Source organism: Oncorhynchus nerka, linkage group LG19 (assembly GCF_034236695.1).
Source record: "Oncorhynchus nerka isolate Pitt River linkage group LG19, Oner_Uvic_2.0, whole genome shotgun sequence".
Classification (NCBI taxonomy): domain Eukaryota; kingdom Metazoa; phylum Chordata; class Actinopteri; order Salmoniformes; family Salmonidae; genus Oncorhynchus; species Oncorhynchus nerka.
This window is the reverse complement of record NC_088414.1, coordinates 13,618,363-13,639,044: the sequence shown is the minus strand read 5'-3', so window position 1 is coordinate 13,639,044 and position 20,682 is coordinate 13,618,363. Positions and strand designations below refer to the sequence as shown.

At 42.6% G+C, this 20,682-nt stretch overlaps 2 protein-coding genes across 2 annotated transcripts in view; both read right to left on the bottom strand.

Moving 5' to 3' along the window:
- The window catches only part of LOC115101076 (tetratricopeptide repeat protein 33), a 54,362-nt gene extending 51,776 nt beyond the window's left edge, over positions 1-2,586 (bottom strand). Inside the window, exon 1 of the mRNA XM_029620258.1 lies at positions 1,976-2,586. Coding sequence (XP_029476118.1) covers positions 1,976-2,202 — 227 coding nt within the window. The 5' untranslated portion in view covers positions 2,203-2,586. The remainder of the gene's footprint in view (positions 1-1,975) is intronic.
- A 4,984-nt stretch (positions 2,587-7,570) lies between these two features.
- On the bottom strand, positions 7,571-18,626 carry LOC115101074 (5'-AMP-activated protein kinase catalytic subunit alpha-1-like). Its single transcript, XM_029620256.2, has 9 exons — positions 18,444-18,626; positions 16,861-17,002; positions 14,918-15,011; positions 14,158-14,302; positions 13,851-13,938; positions 13,244-13,468; positions 12,434-12,941; positions 9,536-9,662; positions 7,571-9,166 (listed from the first exon to the last, which is right to left on the bottom strand). Exons 1-9 carry the CDS (start codon positions 18,541-18,543, stop codon positions 8,844-8,846), a joined length of 1,752 nt encoding a protein of 583 aa, XP_029476116.1. The 5' UTR covers positions 18,544-18,626; the 3' UTR covers positions 7,571-8,843.
- Positions 18,627-20,682: the final 2,056 nt, after the last annotated feature.

Below are 20,682 nucleotides of genomic sequence, written 5' to 3'. Positions count from 1 at the left end.
TGATAAGCTGAATCAGGTCAGTTACAACTGGGGTTGGAGCGAAAACCTACAGGAGGGTAGCTCTCCAGGAACAGGGTTGGAGAGCCCTGATCTCGTGGATACAAAAAGCAGAGGCCTCGTAAAATGGGCTCTGTGCCGCCACCAATGGTTGGGAAAAAACCCTCATTGGCTTCAAGCAGTACATTGACAGTGCATAGCCGTTGATTCCAATTTTTTTATATATTTTTTCCCCCCCAACCATCGGCAGCAAAACTGAGCCCATGCTACGGGGTCTCTACTTTTTGCAGCCAGTAAAATGTAGAAGCAGCGAGTGTTTCCGGTGGAAAATGTCAATACTAATCGTAGGAATGGAACACACCCTGGAACCATTCATTAACATAACCATGTTTAGCATCTTCAGGCCTCCACACATAGAAGACATTTGGAACATCTCCACTTAAATAAATCCATTTTATATACACCATCACAATAAATCCATCATTTATTTTAGGCAGTTATGAAGAAACATTATGATATGAAGAAAACGTATTTCAGAAGAACCGAATAGGCTATGAGTCGGGCTACTGTATGTTATCTGGCTATGTGCCATGCCATATGCTGTAGGCTAGTTCATTTAGCTGATAAGATGTGCTTATAAGTCCCATGTCATAATTTTATATTACATGATTTTATGTATTAATATCATTGAACTTAGCTGAATAAAATAGAAAGGATTTTTTTTCCCATTCCGGAGCGAGAGCGCATATATGAAGAGGCTATGTTGAGCGCAAAAGTGATCATTTCAAACAGGTCCTATATGGTAGATTTATAATTATTTGGCAAATTTAGTTGTGAATGATAAACTTTAATGTCTTACAAATTAAAACATATGAAACATATGTTTCTTTAGACCTGTATGCATAAGTGTATGGGTGTTCTACATGCAATGTCTTAAATGTCTTTGAATTAATAGTCCCCTTAGAAAGCACTGTCCATTTCGTTGTGTTTGGCTTCATAACAACATCCACAACAACTATGTTTCCCACTCAGTTTCAACCTGTTGTTTAACTTCTTTCTTCAAATTAATCACCACAGTGATGTAAAAAAAAAAGTAGCCTAATGGTTGAGTTTTCAAAGCATGATACAATTTTAGATTGCATTTGCAATGATGTCAGAGTGGATAGAGGGACAATAGAGCACTGAGGAGCAGGCCATTAGTGTCCTGATGAGATGGGTACTACCAACACACATGTCCAGAGCGCATAAAAGGAGATTACCGTGACTCTGTGGAATTTGACTGTGGTCATGACTAATGGCTGCCGGAGTGGCAGTAATATGGTCACCGCAACAGCCCTACCACTCTAGTATCCTTGCACATTGTAAATATGGGATTGGCACTGACCCTGTATATAGCTTACTTCCTCATGTTCTTCTTATTTCTATTTCTCATGTGTTTTGTTCCTACTTTTTTTAATAGTACTACAGATATTGATTACTGCATTGTTGGGAAAGAGCTTGCAAGAAGAGCATTTCACTGCACGTGACAATACAACTTAACTTGAAGGCAGAGAGCCATTTTCCATAGGCCCTGGCACCAGTCTGTCACTTACAGGCACTTCCGCAGCATTTTGTGGCGGTTCCAAAATGGTGCACAGCCATAGGGGATATCAGTGGAGTCTGAGTGACTGTGTGTGTGCTGAGGAATACTGCGAAACATCTGGGCGTGAGCGTGTCAAAAAAACGGATTAGTAAATGGCCGGGCCACATGGAACATTTCCTGGACACACACACACACAATCTGTCCATCCCTCTCTGGGTCCTATTATATGGTCCCTCCCTAGGTTTTGTTGTACAGTTAGGATGACCAAGGGTGACAGACAACTGTATTCAATTTGACATTGCCACAAAGTTTGCTCTTATAGCTTACCTAGCCTGAGTTTGCACTCCTGCCAAAATGTAAGAACATCAGGACCATGAACAAGGCTGTCACCCTCACCTGCACTCTTGTGCCAGCACCACCCCTTCCTCCTTTAGTCTCTTGCTTTTGGCAGCGCAGTCCTCCAGCAGGACCTCCCGGCGCCGCTTGATAGCATAAAGCCAGTCCACCTCGTCCTCTTTGCCTACTCCATCTTCCTCCGGCTTCTCCGCTGCGGCTTCAAACTGCTGCACCGCTGCCTTGGACACCCGCTCGCCCACTTTCCTTTTCCAGCCGAACGAAGCCATATTTTACAGAAATGAGTCAATTATCTGTAACGTTACTGTAGAATTGTGAAACCTCTCTGCTTGCAAATAACTCGCTACTGCTGACAGACACTTGAGACTTCTAACCTTATGTTTGGAATGTCAAAAAGGCAGGTTTGTTCACATTGAATTGGCTAGCGTGGAAAGTGAGTTACTATAGCTAACTAGCAAGCTAATGTTTGAATGTTTGCTAGATAGTAACTGGCTAGCATATAGCTAACGTTTAACCGTTAACCTCAACTGTTACTCATTCTTCATCAAATGCTTTTGGTTTAATGTGTGGCTGGATATATTGAGTTTTCAACACTCACAAAACGCGGTTACCGATGCTGTGCTGCTTTCTATTTAACCCGGAAGCTCCTGTTTATTTAACCACAATATTTAAAGAGACAGTACAGATATTTTGAAGTAATTTGTTGGTGCACGAAAGGAACAGCACAACTATTTTGAAAAGTCTCCAGCTATCTGTGTGGGTCAGTCTTCCTCTTGTCAGCTCACGTGTAATTATCAGGAAAATGTGCTGATTGTAGTTACATTGTAACAGAGTCGGTGTTGCCACATGTTTTCAATATTCCCACATTAACATGTTCCAGAACATCCATCTTTGCCCCTGTTGTCTTACTTCTGAGTTCAAAGTCAATCAGTGATTCATTGACAAGTACTGAAGTTGAACAGCTAAACCCTTGCATTTGTGGTTGAAAGATGGCGCCAACAGATATAGCAGCTCTGCTTCTAGCGCCAACAAGCATTTCTCTACACCCACAATAACATCTGCTGAATATGTGTATGTGACCAATAAAAAAATATTTGATTTTAATTCTATGACATTTGATGATAAACCTATATCTGTAAAGTGACTATGAAAGTGAACCTGTATTGTGGTTCCAATTAAGATTCGAAACATGTTCAAATTAAATGCAAAAAAAGGTTTACTGAAGATCAAAATGGCCACTTCAGCTATTCACTGGCACAAGTGGGGACACTTCAGGCTGAGGAGTAAGTTTCACTCATCCCCATGTGCTACACTTGCACCAGACTGGATAAGGTCGTTCTCCGAGATGTTGACAGTGGTGGACAGAACCGGAGGAGTCTGCAGGAGACCTTACCATGAAATGCTTAATTACAAGCCCTTAACTAACAATTAAGAAGATAGAGTTAAGATAACATTTACTAAATAAACAAATAACAACAATGAGGCTATATACAGGGGTACAGGTTAGTCAAGGTAATATGTACATGTAGGTAGAGGTAAAGTTACTATGCATATACAGGGGGGGGGGGGGGGGTCAATGCAAATAGTCTGGGTGGTAAATATAGCAAGATGGCACCGACAGACATGGCAGCTCTGCTTCTAGCTCATAAGCTAGTGTGTTATTTCTTACATAATTAGCCCAGAATTTTTGGGGGGTGTTATTACATACAGCCAGAAAAAACTTTTGGATATCAGAGTGACGGTAAATCACCAGCATTACAACCAGGAATACGATTTTCCCGTATTGGATCCTTTGTGTATACCCCAGGGCAATTTAACTTATCATAGAGGCTACTCCAAGATGCCGCCAATTTAGAAGATGTATTTGGAATGGACTTCTAGTCCGACTCAGGAGGCGTGCACGCCATCCACCGCTTCCGAGTATATATATAGTCTCTGGACATTAAAGTAGGTGAGCTTTAATGTCTCCTTCCAGAGAGACATCAGGGACTGTAAAATACTATGTTTCACAGAATCATGGCTCTCTCGGGATATACTGTCCCCATCCATACAGCCAGCTGGGTTATCCGTACATTGCGCAGACAGGAATAAAGAACTCTCCAGGAAGAAGAAGGGCGTGGTATATGTTTCATGATTAACAACTCATGGTGTGATTGTGATAACATACAGAAACTAAAGTCCTTTTGTTCACCCGACCTTGTTTACCCAACCTAGAATACCTCACAATCAAATGCTACCTCCCAAGAGAATTCTCTTCAGTTATAGTCGAAGCCTTGTATATTCCTCCTCAAGTCAATACCACGACGGCCCTCAATGAACTAGACTGGACTTTATGCAAACTGGAAACCACATATCCTGAGGCCGCATTTATTGTAGGTAGGGATTTTAACAAAGCAAATTTGAGGAAAACGCTACCGAAGTTCTATCAACACATTGACTGTAGTACTTGCTCTGGTAAAACACTCGATCCCTGCTACTTCCCCTTTCTAAATGCCTACAAGGCCCGCCCCCGACCTCCTTTCGGCAAATCAGATCACGACTCCATTTTGCTTCTCCCTTCCTATTGCCAGAAACTCAAAGAGGAAGTACCCATGCTAAGGTCTATTCAACTCTGGTCTGACCAATCGAAATCCATGCTTCAAGATTGTTTTGATCACGCAGACTGGGATATGTTCTTGGTAGCCTCTGAGAATAACATTGACATATACACGGACACGGTGACTGAGATCACAGGGAAGTGTATAGGGGATGTTGTTCCCACTGTGACTATTAAAACTTACCCAAACCAGAAACCAGGGATAGATGGCAGCACCATCGCATTTAGCCATGGCAAGGTGACTGGGAATATGGTTGAATAAAACAGCGTAGTTATTCCCTCTGTAAGGTAATCGAACAGGCAAAATGTCAATACAGAGACAAAGTGGAGCCGCAATTCAACAGTTCAGACACAAGACGTATGTGGCAGGGTCTACAGACAATCATGGACTACAGAGGGAAAACCAGCCACGTTGCGGACACCAGCGTCTTGCTTCCGGACAAGCTAAACACCTTCTTCGCCCGCTTTGAGGATAAGACAGTGTTACCGACACTGCTCGCTACCAAGGACAGTGGGCTCTCATTCTCCGTGTCTGAGTAAGACATTTAAGCGTGTTAACCCTCTCAAGGCTGCCGGCCCAGACGGCATCCCTAACTGCGTCCTCATAGCATGCTCAGACCAGTTGGCTGGAGTATTTACGGACATATTCAATCTCTTCCTATCCCAGTCTGCTGTCTCCACTTGCTTCAAGATGTCCACCATTGTTCTTGTACCTAAGAAAGCAAAGGTAACTGAACTAAATGACTATCGCTCCATAGCACTCACTTCTGTCATCATGGAGTGCTTTGAGAGACTAGTTAAGGTTCATATCACCTCTACCTTACCTGACACCCTAGACCCACTTCAATTTGCATACCGCCCCAATAGATCCACAGACGATGCAATTGCCATCGCCCTGAACACTGCCCTGTCCCATCTGCCCATTCCCACAAGAGGAATACCTACGTAAGAATGCTGTTCATTGACTATAGCTCAGCCTTCAACACTATAGTACCCTTCAAGCTCATCATTAGAACTCTAGTTCTGAACCCCGCCCAGTGCAACGGGGTTCTGGACTTCCTGACTGGCCGCCCCCAGGTGGTAAAGGTAGGAAACAAACACCTCCACTTTTCTGTTCCTCAACACAAGGGTGTGTGCTCAGCCCCCTCCTGTATTCCCTGTTCACCCATGACTCTGTGGCCACACACACCTCCAACTCAATCTTCAAGTTTGCAGACGACACAACAGTAGCAGACCTGATTACTGAACAATAACCAGAAAGCCTACTGTTAGGAAGTGAGGGCCCCGGCGGAGTGGTGCCAGGAAAATGACCTCTCCCTCAACAAAACGAAAGAGCTAATCATGGACTTCAGGAAACAGCAGAGGGAGCATGCCTCTATCCACCTCGATTGGACCACAGTGGAGAAGGTGGAAAGCTTCAAGTTCCTCGGCATACACATCACTGACAATCTGAAATGGTCCACCCACACAGACAGTGTGCAGAGGAAGGCGCAACAGTACCTCTTCAACCTCAGTAGGCTGAAGAAATTTGTCTTGGCCCCTAAGACCCTCACAAACTTTTACATATGCACAATTGAGAGCATCCTGTCTTGATGTCTCACCGCTTGGTACGGCAACTACACTGCCCGAAACCACAGGGCTCTCCAGAGGGTGGTGCAGTCTGCCTAACACATCACCGGTGGCACATTGCCTGCCCTCCAGGACACCCACAGCACCCGATGTCACAGGAAGGCCAAAAATATCAAAGACAACCACCCGAGCCACTGCCTGTTCACCCCGCTATCATTCACAAGGCAAGGTCAGTACAGGTGCATTAAAGCTGGGACCGAGAGACTGAAAAACAGCTTCTATCTCAAGGCCATCAGACTGTTAGACTGTAAGTCGCTCTGGATAAGAGCGTCTGCTAAATGACTTAAATGTAAATGTAAAATAGCCGTCACTAGTCGGCTACCACCCGCTTACTCAACCCTGCACCCTAGAGGCTACTGCCCTATTTACATAGACATATAAAAGGGTCTAAATAGACATGTACAGAATATTTTTAATATTTTTAACACATTTGCTAACATTTCTAAAAATATGTTTTCACTTTGTCATTATGGGGCATTGTGTGCAGATCACTTAAAAAAATTTTTTTTTTTAGAATACGGCTGTAACGTAACAAAATTTGGAAAAGGTCAAGGGTTTTGAACACATTCCAAATTTACTGTACATCAGTTCTTACAAATGATTAAGGTATTTTGATAAACTCTTTAAATTTAAGAGCTTTCTAATATTTGACTTTTGCAGCCATGAATCATAGTATCGATTAAAAAATTTAAAGACATTTTCCAATGCCTCCAACAGAAACAAAGTAATGCATGAAAACTTGTGCAATTGATCTGTTTTATTTATTATTTAGTTATTTATTTAAATGATTTAAACACTGTCCATTTGACATTTACATTGGTCATTCTAGTAGTAGGGTCCCTTTACACAACAAATAAAACAAGGTTTAAAGCAGTTAAGACAGATACAATGATTGATATTGATCCTGCAAATAGTCAGAACTTAACACTCCCACTTAAAAGGAGAAAAACTACTCACCCAATGTGCAACTCACATAAGCCGATCATGGCCTCACACACTTTTTCAAAACAACCCCACAATTCCCCTTATGCACTACTTGGAATCAGAACTTACACATCCTTGAAAACTAAAGAGTTTGTTTGTAGTCCTATAAATATTTCAATGAGCATTTGGTCTAAAAAAGGAGACCTTGCAGTCACAATCCATACGCAAGATTTCTTCAGACCAAAACGAGCCCCACGCAATAGAGGATAGAAGTAGATGTCTCTTTTATACTCACTGATATACAACTGATCAACAGTATTGATAAGGCAGCTAACAGAATGACAGAAAAAAAAAAAAAAAATTCTTCTCCAGATGCACATGACAAATTTAAGGTTTGGGAAAATATGTAAACTTAAATTCAAATGTAGCTTCTTGTGGGGGATGTGGGCAAGAAAAGTGAAATAGAATTTTGAAACCAGAAAAAAATATTGATTTGTTTCCTTTATTAATACACATTGTCCGTGCACTGCATGTACTTGCTGCAAATCACCACTTACAAATGCCCCCGATCTTTCAATGGACATGTGTACAAAATGAGTTCAATCCTGCTAAAATGCATGTCACTCAGTCAACATGCATTCAGATTTATGAACACATGTAGCCCCTAACCTCAAGATAATTTTACAAATCTAACAAAATTAACTTTTGAATTCATTATAGGACAGTGGGTCTCATTTTGAGAGTGTGAGGGTAAACAATCATGTGCATAGAAATGATTAAAAAATAAAATTGATAATTTTAAAAAGCTGTAAAGGAATAAAATGGCATCGTAACGAAAATACAAAAAAACCCGAACCTTTCAGTCAGTAATAATTTCTCAATATAAATCTACAATTCCCATTTAAAGCACTGAAATCAAAATGCATATATTTTTTAAATTCTTTATATTATGTAGGGGACAGACCAATCCAAACAGACAAACATTGAAATCTAGTCTTAACAATTCAATTTCACAAAAAAAAAAAAAAATATTCTGATGAAGTAGTAACTCCCTTTTTCGCCTGACGCGATCGAGAGGGTAATTGCACTTCCTCAGTGAGTCAAACGGACATTGTTGGCATGACAACCCATGTTATGGTCAGTGCAGCTACCCCTGAAAGGCCTGTAGTGCAGCGTCCTGAATTTGCACAGGCATCTCAGACATCTACTATAGAGAAACAGACAGAACAGTGGAACTGTGCAAAAGTGCCTCATTCCCCTCGGCCACCCTAAGTGCACCCCCCAAGACCTTACAGCTCTCCTTTCCCCACGCAGAAACGTGCGTTTGTTTTCTCTACTGAAAAAAAGCACAGCAACGACCACTGAGCACAGTACAGCAAATTCTGTGAATCACTCAGACTTAGCACACACACACACATTGTTTGGAACGTGATCAAATTGGGGGGAAATAGTCATAGGCCAATAATAATGATCATGAAAATGTAAAACCACCTCTAAAATAGTATTCTGTCATCATGATTATAATGAAGTTGCTTGGTCATTGTCGTTCACCTTTTCCTAAAGCCCACCCGTGCTCTGATAACTCCCAAGTCAGCCAGGAGGGTTGCGAACTGAACCTGCATCATCAGTGCCTTGGAACAACCCTAGCAGTCTAACCCGCCTGCGGTAGGGATGAATCGAGCCATGAAATCGGTTGCATGCTTATTGCTTATAAAGACACTCAGAGGAAAAAAGGCTAACGTTGTTTTATTTGATTGCAAGCTATCGTGCAAGTAGTTTGATGAGATTGGCGCACATCTCAAAGAACTCTATGGTGTGGCTGCCGGGCCGCGGGACCGCAGTCATGGGTGCGAGGTCGCCTCCTGTCGAGTCAACGGAGGAGGTGAGCGAGGAGGCCAGGGAGCTCTCTGAGGCCTTAGTGGGAGGGAGAGATGTGGCAGGGGTAGCGTTCTCCTTAGCCCCCTCAGTTTGGGACCCCCCCTCTGCAGCCGCTGCAGCTTCGTTCTTAAGGGCCGTGCGGTAGTTCCCCACTGAACCAGACTGGTGAGGAGTGGCAGTCCCAGATTTAGCCTCCAACATGTCATCTTCAGACAGAGAAAGACAGAAGAGAAAGAGAATGTTAAACATACTTCTGTGGTTACAGCCAAACACACAAAGGCCCTAAACACAGACCTGTGCCATGTCTAGTCACTTTACATTGCACAGCAGGGAAAAGCAACTTCTTTAGGCATTTTCCATTAATGGCAAAGTTGGCAGTAAAGACAACCACTCAGAAATATCAGTTGAACCCCATACAGCACTGTAAAGCGGAGACCTTGAACTCAGACGTCATGTATAGCATGTTACTGTACAGCCACCGCGTTCCAATTTAGGCGCTCATCAATGACCAATTCGTCCGTTTTCAATCCGCATACGGGTTGTTAGAGTAAAGGGTTACGTCCAGGTTGACGTACTGTCTATGCTACGGAAGTCCAGGAGGTAGGTCCTGCCGTCCACCTGGTAGAGCTGAAGGCTCATCTTGGTCTGCATGCCCGTCACTGGGTTCTTCCTCTTCACACGCAGGTAGTACGGGTTCACCACCTGGGGAGGAGGATATGGAGATTAGTTACACATAGTTTAAAACACACAAGCTGGGTAAGATACACAATAGATGGAATACACAGAGTAAAATTAAATTTTTCAACATGGCTTCTGTAGCTGCTTCAGTGGTCTGTATTTCAGAGATTTGCAACTTTAACATGTTCTGTTTGTTTAGTCATCAAAATTGTTGTGTATAATTTGTATACTTTGCTAAAAAATATTACAGAGAGCACTTTCACCATTTCAGCAGTTCTAAAGTCTAGGCCGAACAGTGCTTTATGTTATGGGAGAGTATCGGAAATGCCTCGCCCACTACTGTGTACCCAAACACATTAAACCATCAATAGCTGCTTTCTATCCATCAGGGCAAGAGAAGGATAAACAGGAAACTGAACATTTCCTTCAGAAATTGCTCTCATTTCTCCAACATGAATACAAAATGAGTCAGTCAGCTGATCTATTCTTCAGGTCTAAAGGTCATGCCATACCAGAAATAGAACCCAAGAGAAGAAACAGCAGCATTCCATTCTAGGTGATAGTAGAACTCAGACTGAGCCAGTAGTTTACACCACGCAGAAAAAACAATATATATACAGCATCTTAATGTTTAAAGAACCAGGTTTTTACCCCTTTTTTGATCTTCCACCATTACAACTACTCTAAGATTAAGACCATAGATTTTTCAAGGTTTATTTGGGATTGGGCTACAGTAAATCTTCATGGGAAAAAAAGAAAAGAAAAGTTAATGAAATGTAATCCATAGAATAGTACTTGAGGAAGGATTGTTGACACATTTGGATCTTTAAGGATAATTGAGAAATAATCAAAGTCAGCATATTTATGACATTTTGCTTTTACCCAGGCATCCTTTAAGACAGTCTGTAGGTGCTACAAAGCTCAAATTGGGCTCGTGAAGTTACCGCTTGCTCCATACGAGTAGTATTTTTATTTCAATTACCTTTTTTTTTTACATTACATTTATGAATTGAAAATATAATTTGATCAATATATTGACCATAATATACTCTAAGGGTATATCAGTCGCAGAGCGCCATTGTTAGCTTGTTAAAACTACGCTTATAGAAATGGTGGTCTGCCAGGTACTCTGCAGGAAGGTCTGATTTCACTATTATTAAAACAAGACCCAGATGCAACATTTAAAGATTCAGAAACTCAGGCCTCCTACACTTCAATGTTGTGATGCAAAAACACTAGCGAAATGCATAGCACTCAAACATTTTTTTTTTAACCAAGTATTGTTCATCCTGATCAGAAGGTTTTTTTTTCTTTTCTACATGGACTATACATTGGAGATAATATACGACAACTAATAGATCATGAAACATATTAGAAGTCAGGCCTGGTATTGCAGATTTTGAAAAGGCCTTTGATAAATGCAATGATTTTTTTCCAAATTCGGTGATTCTCTTATACAAATGGGTAAAAGTCATGTATAGCAACCCCAGTTGTAAAACAGTAAATAGCGGTTACTTCTCAGAGTTTAGAATTGTCAAGAGGAGTTAAAGGGTGTCCGCTGTCACCTTATCTATTCGTTATGGCCATCATAACGCTAGCTATTAAAAAATCAGATCAAATAACAGTTTTATAATAACAAGTCTTATATTAAGTCCGCAAGCTAGATCCCTGCAATGTCTTATTGAAGATCTAGATGACTTTTCTGGAGTAAAACAATTATGATACGTGTACACATTGGCTCTAAAAAAAACTTTTACATTACCTATAAAATGGGCTGACTGAAGTAGACATGGTTGGTATTCATATCACAAGATATATAAATGATATCATTTTCTAAACTAGAAAAGATAAAGCATGCCCATCTATATAATGAATAGGGTGGGTTGAGATGAAATATAAAAGCAATAAACTGCTCTAAAAGCGTCACTGAAATGGTTTTCAAGTAGAGTACTAGAAAAAGCTCATTCATTGTTTAAAAAAAATTGCCTTTTTGCAGATTGTCATGTCTCATTTTCGATTAATTGAAAATCACTCAAAAGTATCTATTTTACCAAGCATTGCAAAATTTGCATCCCCCTGAAAATATAGAAAAAAATATGGCTTAACTCAAATGTGTTGGTTAATAGAATACCTGTATTTATGGCAAGTGTTTGAAACGGGTAAATTGTCTTTCATGGAGTTAACAGAATTGTACAGGAAGGTCTGCCAATTTCTCGGAATAAAATGTGCCAGAACTTTAAAACTAGCAGGGATCCCACTCTGGAACTTTGATATGCCCTTAGATTATATTTTCATCAAAATATTGAAATATGTCAAATATTCATGTTTTTCAATATTCATAAAATGTAAAAAACATTATTGAAATCAAAATACTCGTATAGAGTAAGCGGTAAAGCGTTATTTGAGTACATTTTTGCATTTAGAGATTAAGCACTATAGCGTCTTAAAGGAGGCCTGGGTAAACCAAAAATAAATATGCCAACTGATTATTTCTCAATTATACTTTTAGATACAAATGTCATATACATGTCAACAATCCTTCCTCCAAAGGACTATTATATGGATACAATTGTGAAAAACAAAACTAATCACTGTCTTTTTGTCTGAGTTTGGTGTGGAATCACTATCTAGGAAAATCCCAATAAACCTCTGATCCACTTAAATATGAGGGGCCACTTGACAGTTCTGTCTATTTCTACCGGACCTCTTTACACACTCCTTTCCCTCCCACCACCCTCATCCACACTCTCTACAATTCTCCCTCCGTTGTTCAATCTCTCTATCCCCTCCCTCACCTTCCACTCGTAGTCGAGCTGCTTCATGGCACGGCACACCTCAGACATAATATCATTTGGTCTGCTCTGGCTCCTGATCCCCAGGTGCCACTTGGCCCGCCTCACCCCCTGGTGCTTCGACTTCAGGGGGTTCAGCTCGTCCAGCGTGTGTCTCGGCCGGGGAGGGGTCTCCCCCGCCAGGAAGGGCTGCATACGCTCCGGGTGGGGCTTAAGGCCGGCCGCGGCGGTCAGATGCTGGTCGTCCAGGAATGAGTCTGGGGGACTGGAGGCCAGATAGAAGTCCTTGGCCTCGGACATAATGCGGCGGTTGTCGATGATTAGATGGTAGGCCACAGCCAGGGGGTCGTGGTGGTTGCGGCTGTACAGGCAAGTCAGGATCTCCTCCTCAGTGCACTCAAACTTCTCACACACCTCCTTCAGGGCCTCGTCATCGATCATGTTGTTGCTGTAGCATGGGTCTTCTGGAAACAGGTACTTGGGGAGCTCATCTTTGAACCATTCATCCTCTCTGTGGGGAGGGAAGACAGAGCATGTTCAAGGCAGTCTATTATTTCATAGGGACATTTGTTCTCAACAGGGCAGCTAGAAAACATATAGACCAGGAGGGGTGGGTTCACTTTGTTAACGCTGGGCTGGATCAAAAGCCTGCACAGAGGACAGGAGTTTGCCATCCCTGTGATCGGAGTTTAATGATGCATGTGGAGAAAAGTCGATTAAAAAAGGCATTTTTTTTCTATTATTTTACTGCAAAGCATATAGAGGTGTTTAAATGCACTTTGTAGGCAAAGTTGATCTCTTGCCACTCCTTACCGGATCTCTTTGATGGTGGCCCTCTTCATTGGATCCACCTGCAGCATGTGTTTGAGCAGGGCGGCGACGGAGGGGTTCAGGTACTGGGGCGTGAAGAAGATCCCGTCACAGATTTTCTTGAAGAGCGTTGGCACGTGGTCATCGTCGAAGGGCAGTGTCCCACACAGCAGGGCATATAGGATCACCCCGCTGCTCCAGATGTCCACCTCAGGACCTGCATATAACCTGGGAAGACACAAGGGTCAAATCAAGCAAACATTTATTTAGGAATTCCTTTACAACAGTTGCCGAAACGTAGTTTAGCATAACCAAGTCTAGACTCCAAAGAGCAGGCAGAAGCAGAGGACAATACTACCTGCATATAAACTAGGAAGGACACATCTAGGGGAGGGGAGAGGATAGAGCTGCACATTGACATGAACCAAGGGAGTCTTAACATGGTGAATATTTAGTGACACTTAAGAACAGCAGGGTCTGTCAACAAAGCAAAACCGTCAAATTGAACAGTCCTCTTTATTGAAGTCTAAGAGCAGTTTTTGCAGACATTAGCATATTCCCCATCACGTCTGCCAGTTTCGGTGAGAAAAGAAAGAGAGGACACGTGTACCTTCCAGAGATGACTTCAGGGGCAGCATAGTTCGGAGAACCACAGCTTGTCCTCAGAAACTCTCCGTCCGACATCATGTTTGACAAACCTTCAGAAAACACCAGACAATATCACATAAGTGTTTTGTCCAATATAATGATATTGTTTCATTTCAGACACACCCTTTCCATCAGGGTTCCAGTAACTACAGTGGATGCATAACCACACCAAGCCCAGTACAGTTAGGTGTGGCTCGATCTGGAGGTGTAAATAAGGTCCAGGTGTAGAAAGGTGCTGGTCGGTGTGAGGTTGAGGGTGACAGACTTACCAAAGTCGGCGATCTTGGCGTTCATCTGTGCGTCCAGCAGGACGTTCTCAGGTTTCAGGTCCCTGTGCACCACCATGTGTCTGTGGCAGTAGTCTACTGCTGAGATGATCTGCTGGAAAAGACGACGGCTCTCCTTCTCATCCAGCTGGAGTCACAGTGGCAAACGCACGAAACGCAGACACAGCAACACACGCGAGAGGTGAGAAATGTCCTTTTTAGCTGTCCAGTCAGTCCATTTCAATATTGTAACCACTCTGGATATTTGGTCAATGTCTTTGCTTGAAAGTTTTAGTGGCCTTAAAAACCCATTGGAAAGAATGCAGTGCAGCGATAGAGCTTTGTGATTTCTGTTGTGTACAGAGGGGTGGTCCATACATGAGGCAAGTGCTAACATGACTATTATTGACATAACCATTACACTTCCCAACTCTCCTAACCACAGATACACTACATGACCAAAAGTGTGTGGACAAACCTTCAAATTAGTGGATCCGGGTATATTTCAAACACATCCGTTGCTGACAGGTGTATAAAATTGAGCACACAGCAATGCAATCTCAATAGACAAACATCAGCAGTAGAAATCTAAACATTTTAAAATGTTCTGTTTAAAATGGATGACACATTTTTTTTTGCTAACATATGATTGGGGTCCCTGGGTCAACGTTTTTCTTTTGGTTGAAAAAAAAAAAAAAAACAGGTCTATAATTTTCCCAAAACCTGCATACGCTAGAGGAAATAACATTTCTCTTCCCCTTACCTTTCCGTTTTTGCAGATGTAGTCAAAGAGCTCTCCTCCGGACACGTACTCCATCACCATGAAGATGTCTGTTGGGGTGCTAATCACCTGGTACCTACAGTCCCATAGGAGAAATCACAAAAGTTAGAAAAAAAAAATAGGCTAGCCATGATTGGACCAAGAGATTTCCATAACCATGCCACCCACCTGACCAAGAAAAGAACTCTGGGCACTACTGTTTAACACTAGAGAAAATGGTCAAGGATCACCAAACTTCTCAGAGGGATGACAAACCCACAGAATTATATATCAGCTTTACCACAGCAATAAAAAGCAGGCAAATTGCTATATAAAGTCTAAGATTGAGAGGTAGCACTTTCAGGACAGATTCAACTTCTGAGGCATTTATTGATCCTAAGCATAGAGGCAGACATTTTGCAGGAAGACTCCTTAGTGGGCCATTCAATGGCTGGTCGGTGTAAGGGAGACTGGCCATGGAACCCTTCAACTGGCTAAACATAGGCCTACTTCCCTAGAGCAAACATCCATGTGCAAAACGCTACTGTTCTTCATTCCTGTGCCACAAGGTTATCAACACAAGTGTTGTACAAGCTCACTGCCCGAGCTCCGTCTCAAACCGCAGCACAGTAGCCAAGGAAAGGAAGCAAGCATGTGAAGTTCAAAGTTACACTAGTCCCACCGCAGCTTCAGAAAACTCACATTCTACTGGCCTCTACAAACAAGGCATCAGTAAATAAAGGGCAAAGGGCAACTTCACTCATTCTTCTGTAGCCTCGTGTCATTTTCAAATCAGACTCCAGGGGGTGAGTGTAAAAAGAAAGTTCGCTAAGTGAGAAAATACAGGTCTAGTCACAAGGGATCAGGTGCCCGGAAATGCCCCAACTAAGCCTATGCAATGATACTCGGTGGCGCTCACAGGTCAAGAAGACTATTGTACGGGGATTTTTCATTCCATCAATAGATGTAGGCCTAGTTTAAAAAAAAAAAATAAGAGAAGAATCCAGAAACAAAGGAGAGACCTGACCCTTCCTTATCAATGAGCTAAATCATGAAAACACTGGATTTATGCTGCCCTTACTCTGACAGAGGTCAAGCGTTGAAAAAAAATTGAGAGGTCAGGGGATGGACAGGTTGAGAGAGCGAGAACACGGAAGAAAGTGGGTGGGAGAGAGATTGAGGAGAAAAAAAAGTGTGCATCAGTGAAGCAGAAACAAAAGGGAAAGAGTGATGCACACTATAAAACCCACCATTAAAAGCCCTAAAATAGCTCTCTGGGTGGCATTAATGTTGCAGTGGTGGGATTACGTAGGGGTCCAAACGATGGAGCGAGCTGTATAATCTAGGATTTACAGTTTAATGATGCCTGAAAAGCTGGAGGTTCTGGACTTAATGGTTTAAAATAAAATAAAAAACATTATCTAGGCAAGTCAGCTAAGAACAAATTCTTATTTACAATGACAGCCTGAGAACAGTGGGATAACTGCCTTGTTCAGGCGCAGAACAACTTGTCAGCTCGGGGAGTCGATCTAGCAACCTTTCGGTTACTGGCCCAATGCTCTAACCACTAGGCCACCTGCCGCCCCTCCAAAGATGTGTGAACGTGTCAAGCACCTGAGGTTCTAGACTTACAGCTTGTGGGGATGCCTAAAAAGCTGGGGGTTCTTACAGCTTAATGTGGGGATGCCCAAAGCACCCAAGGAGTTATACTTCTCAGCTTAATGTAGGCTGCGCTTACACAGGCAGCACAACTGATCTTTGTTTTCACTAGTTGGTATTTTGACCAATCACATCAGATCTTTTCAAATCTGATCTTTTTCAGAGCTGATGTTTTTGGTCAAAAGACCAATTTGTGAAAAAATATCTGAATTGGTCTGCCTGTGTGTACACAGCCTTACAGCTTAATGATGCAGGGATGCCTGAAGCAGCTGAGGTTATAGACTTACAGCTTAATTATGTGAGGATGCCTGAAGAGCTTGAGGTTTTGGATCTCTCTACGTATCTTCCCTACCACATCCAGACTGCGGATCTTCTGTCTGTTAAGAATCTTCACAGCCACCTGGTGTTTGGTCAGCTCATGCTGCCCCACTACAGGAGAGAGAGAGAGAGCAAGAGAGGGCAGGAGGGAGGAGAGGTTAGGAAATACTGTAAAAAGAATCCAGTCATAACGAGCTTAGCAGATCCCAGCTAACACAATGACACAAGTAAATCAGCATTGATGACTGACATTACTTGCAGTGAAAGAACACTAGCATGGCATTTTACCATTGAATCAAATCAATTCATTATGCACCATGACTGACAGGCCTGCATCTGCAATGTGCTGTTTAGAACCAAAGGTGATACAAATTACACCACCACCGAGTCGCCTGTGAGCAGTACACAAACTAAATTGGGGTTAACATTTTCTTCTACACGGCTTATAGGCCTACACCCCCCCCACCCACCCACACACACACACACACAATTGCAAAACGCAAGCAAATATAGGCCTAACTAAAAATTGGTCAGGAGAAGAACAGGTGAAAAATTTACTGAACTATACAGAGAGGGAGGACTGTAGAAGGGGTTGTACAAATTACTTCTATTGATTTAACTGTTATGTTGGTAAAGCATTAACCCAGCAGCCAGTCATTTAGAACATAATAGGTCATGGAATAAATGGTCCAATGTCCAGCATGTTCTAAACTGGGAGGAATATGAATTAACAGCTATATAGTCTAGTTGGTGGCTTGATATGGAGTTTTGTTCTCAAATCCCAAGCCAAGGAAGACAAAAGGGAAATGTACATTTTCTAGTTTGAAATAGACTTAATATTAGGGCCTAACTGGGCTATACAAGTCAGTTTGGTCCTCTTGACTATCATAATTTTAGGTGATATGCCATTAGAAAAGGTATGGTATTTTGACCGTGTCGACTGAAAGCAACCTAGGGACAATGGCTAATGTGTCAACACAAATGGAAAGTGTGGGAGATATGTGTCTGTCCTCAATAATTCAGCCAGGCCCAAGATAGTTTGCATAAATGCATGTATGGCATGGGGCGAGCACGGCTAGATGGTCAGTGTGTAACTGGGCAGCTCACGTTAGTTAACTGAATAAACAGGTTTCCTGGTTGAGAAACCATTAATGTTGTATTGCCTTGGCTAGCAATTTGAGCTAAGATTATACTAGTTTGCCAACTGCGGTTAGCCAACAAGCGTGTAAACTTGGGTTACCTAAAGCTCTGAGTAACTCGACCACATAACTAACGTTAGCTGGCTAGTAAGCTAACTAGATTGAACACATGACAGCACTATCGGTTGATCGATCAAAGGTAGACCGCCTAGTACGCTAACTTAGCTGTTTGATTCTAGAGCCTGGCTGAGCTAACGACGTTGACGAACTAGCCTAGCAAAGCAAGCTAGCTAAAAGACGTTAGAGGCCAATAAGTGTTAGCACACGGCTGGCTAGCTAACAGAGAAACGTCCCCATCCTCTCTCGCGGGTAACTGCCGGTGGCAACTCGCTAAGAAAGGCCATAACGGTTACCTTTAACTTTCCCGAACGTCCCCACTCCAAGTGTGTCTCCAAGAATATAATGTCCGATTTTCACTCTTCCTTCATGTTTCTGTTTATCCGTCGTCGCCATCTTTCCCGCAGTGGCTGCGGGCAGACGGAGCAGACTAGCTGGAGCGAGCAAGAAAATGCGAAACAGCGTGAAAAAATACTCTTCCGGTCTTCTTCTTCTTGGGTAAGGTTTGATATGTTACATTACCGCCCCCAACTGAACTATAGTATAGATCCATTACACCGTGTGATACAAAATGGGAAAGGGTAACAGGAAAACATAACAAAATATAGAAAATAAAAATATAGATATATTTGTATTACCATATACTCATTAAAACCCATCATCTTATTCCACTACTTTAACCCTATCTGATCCGACCCCAGGCTAACTGGACACTACCGCTCAACACACGCTGTAACTCTTCTCAAATATCCTACCCTCAAGGACTTCTCTGCAGCTGCCACCACAACATCTATTTTATGTGATTGCTATGAACACTAAGAAGCCAAACTTACTGAAGCATATATCACTCATTGGCCTATCCCTCTGTGCTGGCACATATCTGCTATTCACAGGGATCCTCTCAAAATCCCTCATCCTTGATCCACCCACTACTTTCTTCACTGTCTTGGCATACGACAACTTCTGCACTACTCCGACTCTAGCCACAAGTCCACTACAGGTTACCTTCACTGATTCAACTCCTTTCCCAACCACCCTGAAACCACACATGGATCCGGTAAAAGGCAAGGATCCACTTTCTCCAAAAATGTCACTCCTACTGGACCAGATTATTCTGTATCACGTCCATCGATGCCATGCTTGGGCTCCGAGCTCTTCACCCCACCTTCCACCTCATTTAACTCGCCCTCATCCACTTCACCTCCAGAACTCGGTCTGGCACACGACTCACTCTGTTTGCACTTGACACCAATCTCTTCGACAACCCATCTCCACTTTTATCGGCATCTTCCTCAAATTGAAATCAAAAATCTGCTTTCCTCATTCTCTTCAACCTCTTCATCGTATTATTTTCCACTCCTTTCCTCAGAAATCCTCCTTTCTGTGTCCCTGTCCCAATATTCATCTTCTCCCAACTTTGCTTGCTGCATCCCGGCGTAATTCCATCTCAAAACGCCCCACCCTGTCTGTCTTTTTCCCCGCGGCATTAGTCCACGATTGTGACTCCTGGCCCCTGCAATGTAGCCGATTGTAAAAAGGTTGTTTAAAATCGTAAAACATATTCGCCCTCATCATTTGTGTGACGATCACTGGCCAATAATCAGTCTGACTCATGTGCATACCACTTTTCAGCCACCAGATGACAGTCAAACTCACTGTCTGAGTTGAATAGAAATGTGAAATAGTACCAGTTCAACCATTGTTGTGTGCCCCCAGTAGATGTCAGCGTATTTCCAGGGAGGAGAGGGAGCCCTGGAAGGGGGAGTATTTAGCACAGAATAAAGGTCACAACCACGCCACACAGAAAAGCCTCAGGCTGGGACTAACAGTGAACTCATGCATAATTTCCTTTCCAAACAGGGGATACGTCTCAAATTGCAACCTATTCCCTACATAGTGCACTACTTTTGACCAGAGCCCTATGGGAATAGGGTGACATTTAGAACATGTAGCCTACACGAGAGAATGAAGCACAATTGCTTGTACAGCTATTCACCTAGTCAGTACTAGGGAATGGAATTTCATGGAAATCAGCAGCAGACCGATATAAATCCTGGAAATAAATCCCAATCCTGGCTCATCAGAGTCTGTGATTTCTGAGATTACTGTAACATGATATCTGAATCATCCCACCACCACCCGTTGGTGTCACAATTTAAAGGGATGAATGATGGACGAAGTTGAAATGAAAGCAGAGGAGTGTGAAACAGGGAGAAATCAAAGGCAGAGAATGTACACTGAGTGCACAAAACATTTAGTCAGGGCAGGGACTCCACAATGTTTCAAAAGTGTTCCACAGTGATGCTGGCCCATGTTGACTCCAATGCTTCCCACAGTTGTGTTAAATTGGCTGGTGGACCATTCTTGATACACACGGGACAATGTTGAGTGTGAGAAATGTCAGCAGCGCTGCAAGTTCTTGTCACAAACCGGTGCGCCTGGCACCTACTACCATAACCCGTTCAAAGGCGCTTAAATCTTTTGTCTTGCCAATTCCTCCTCTGAATGGCACACATTCACAATCCATGTCTCAAT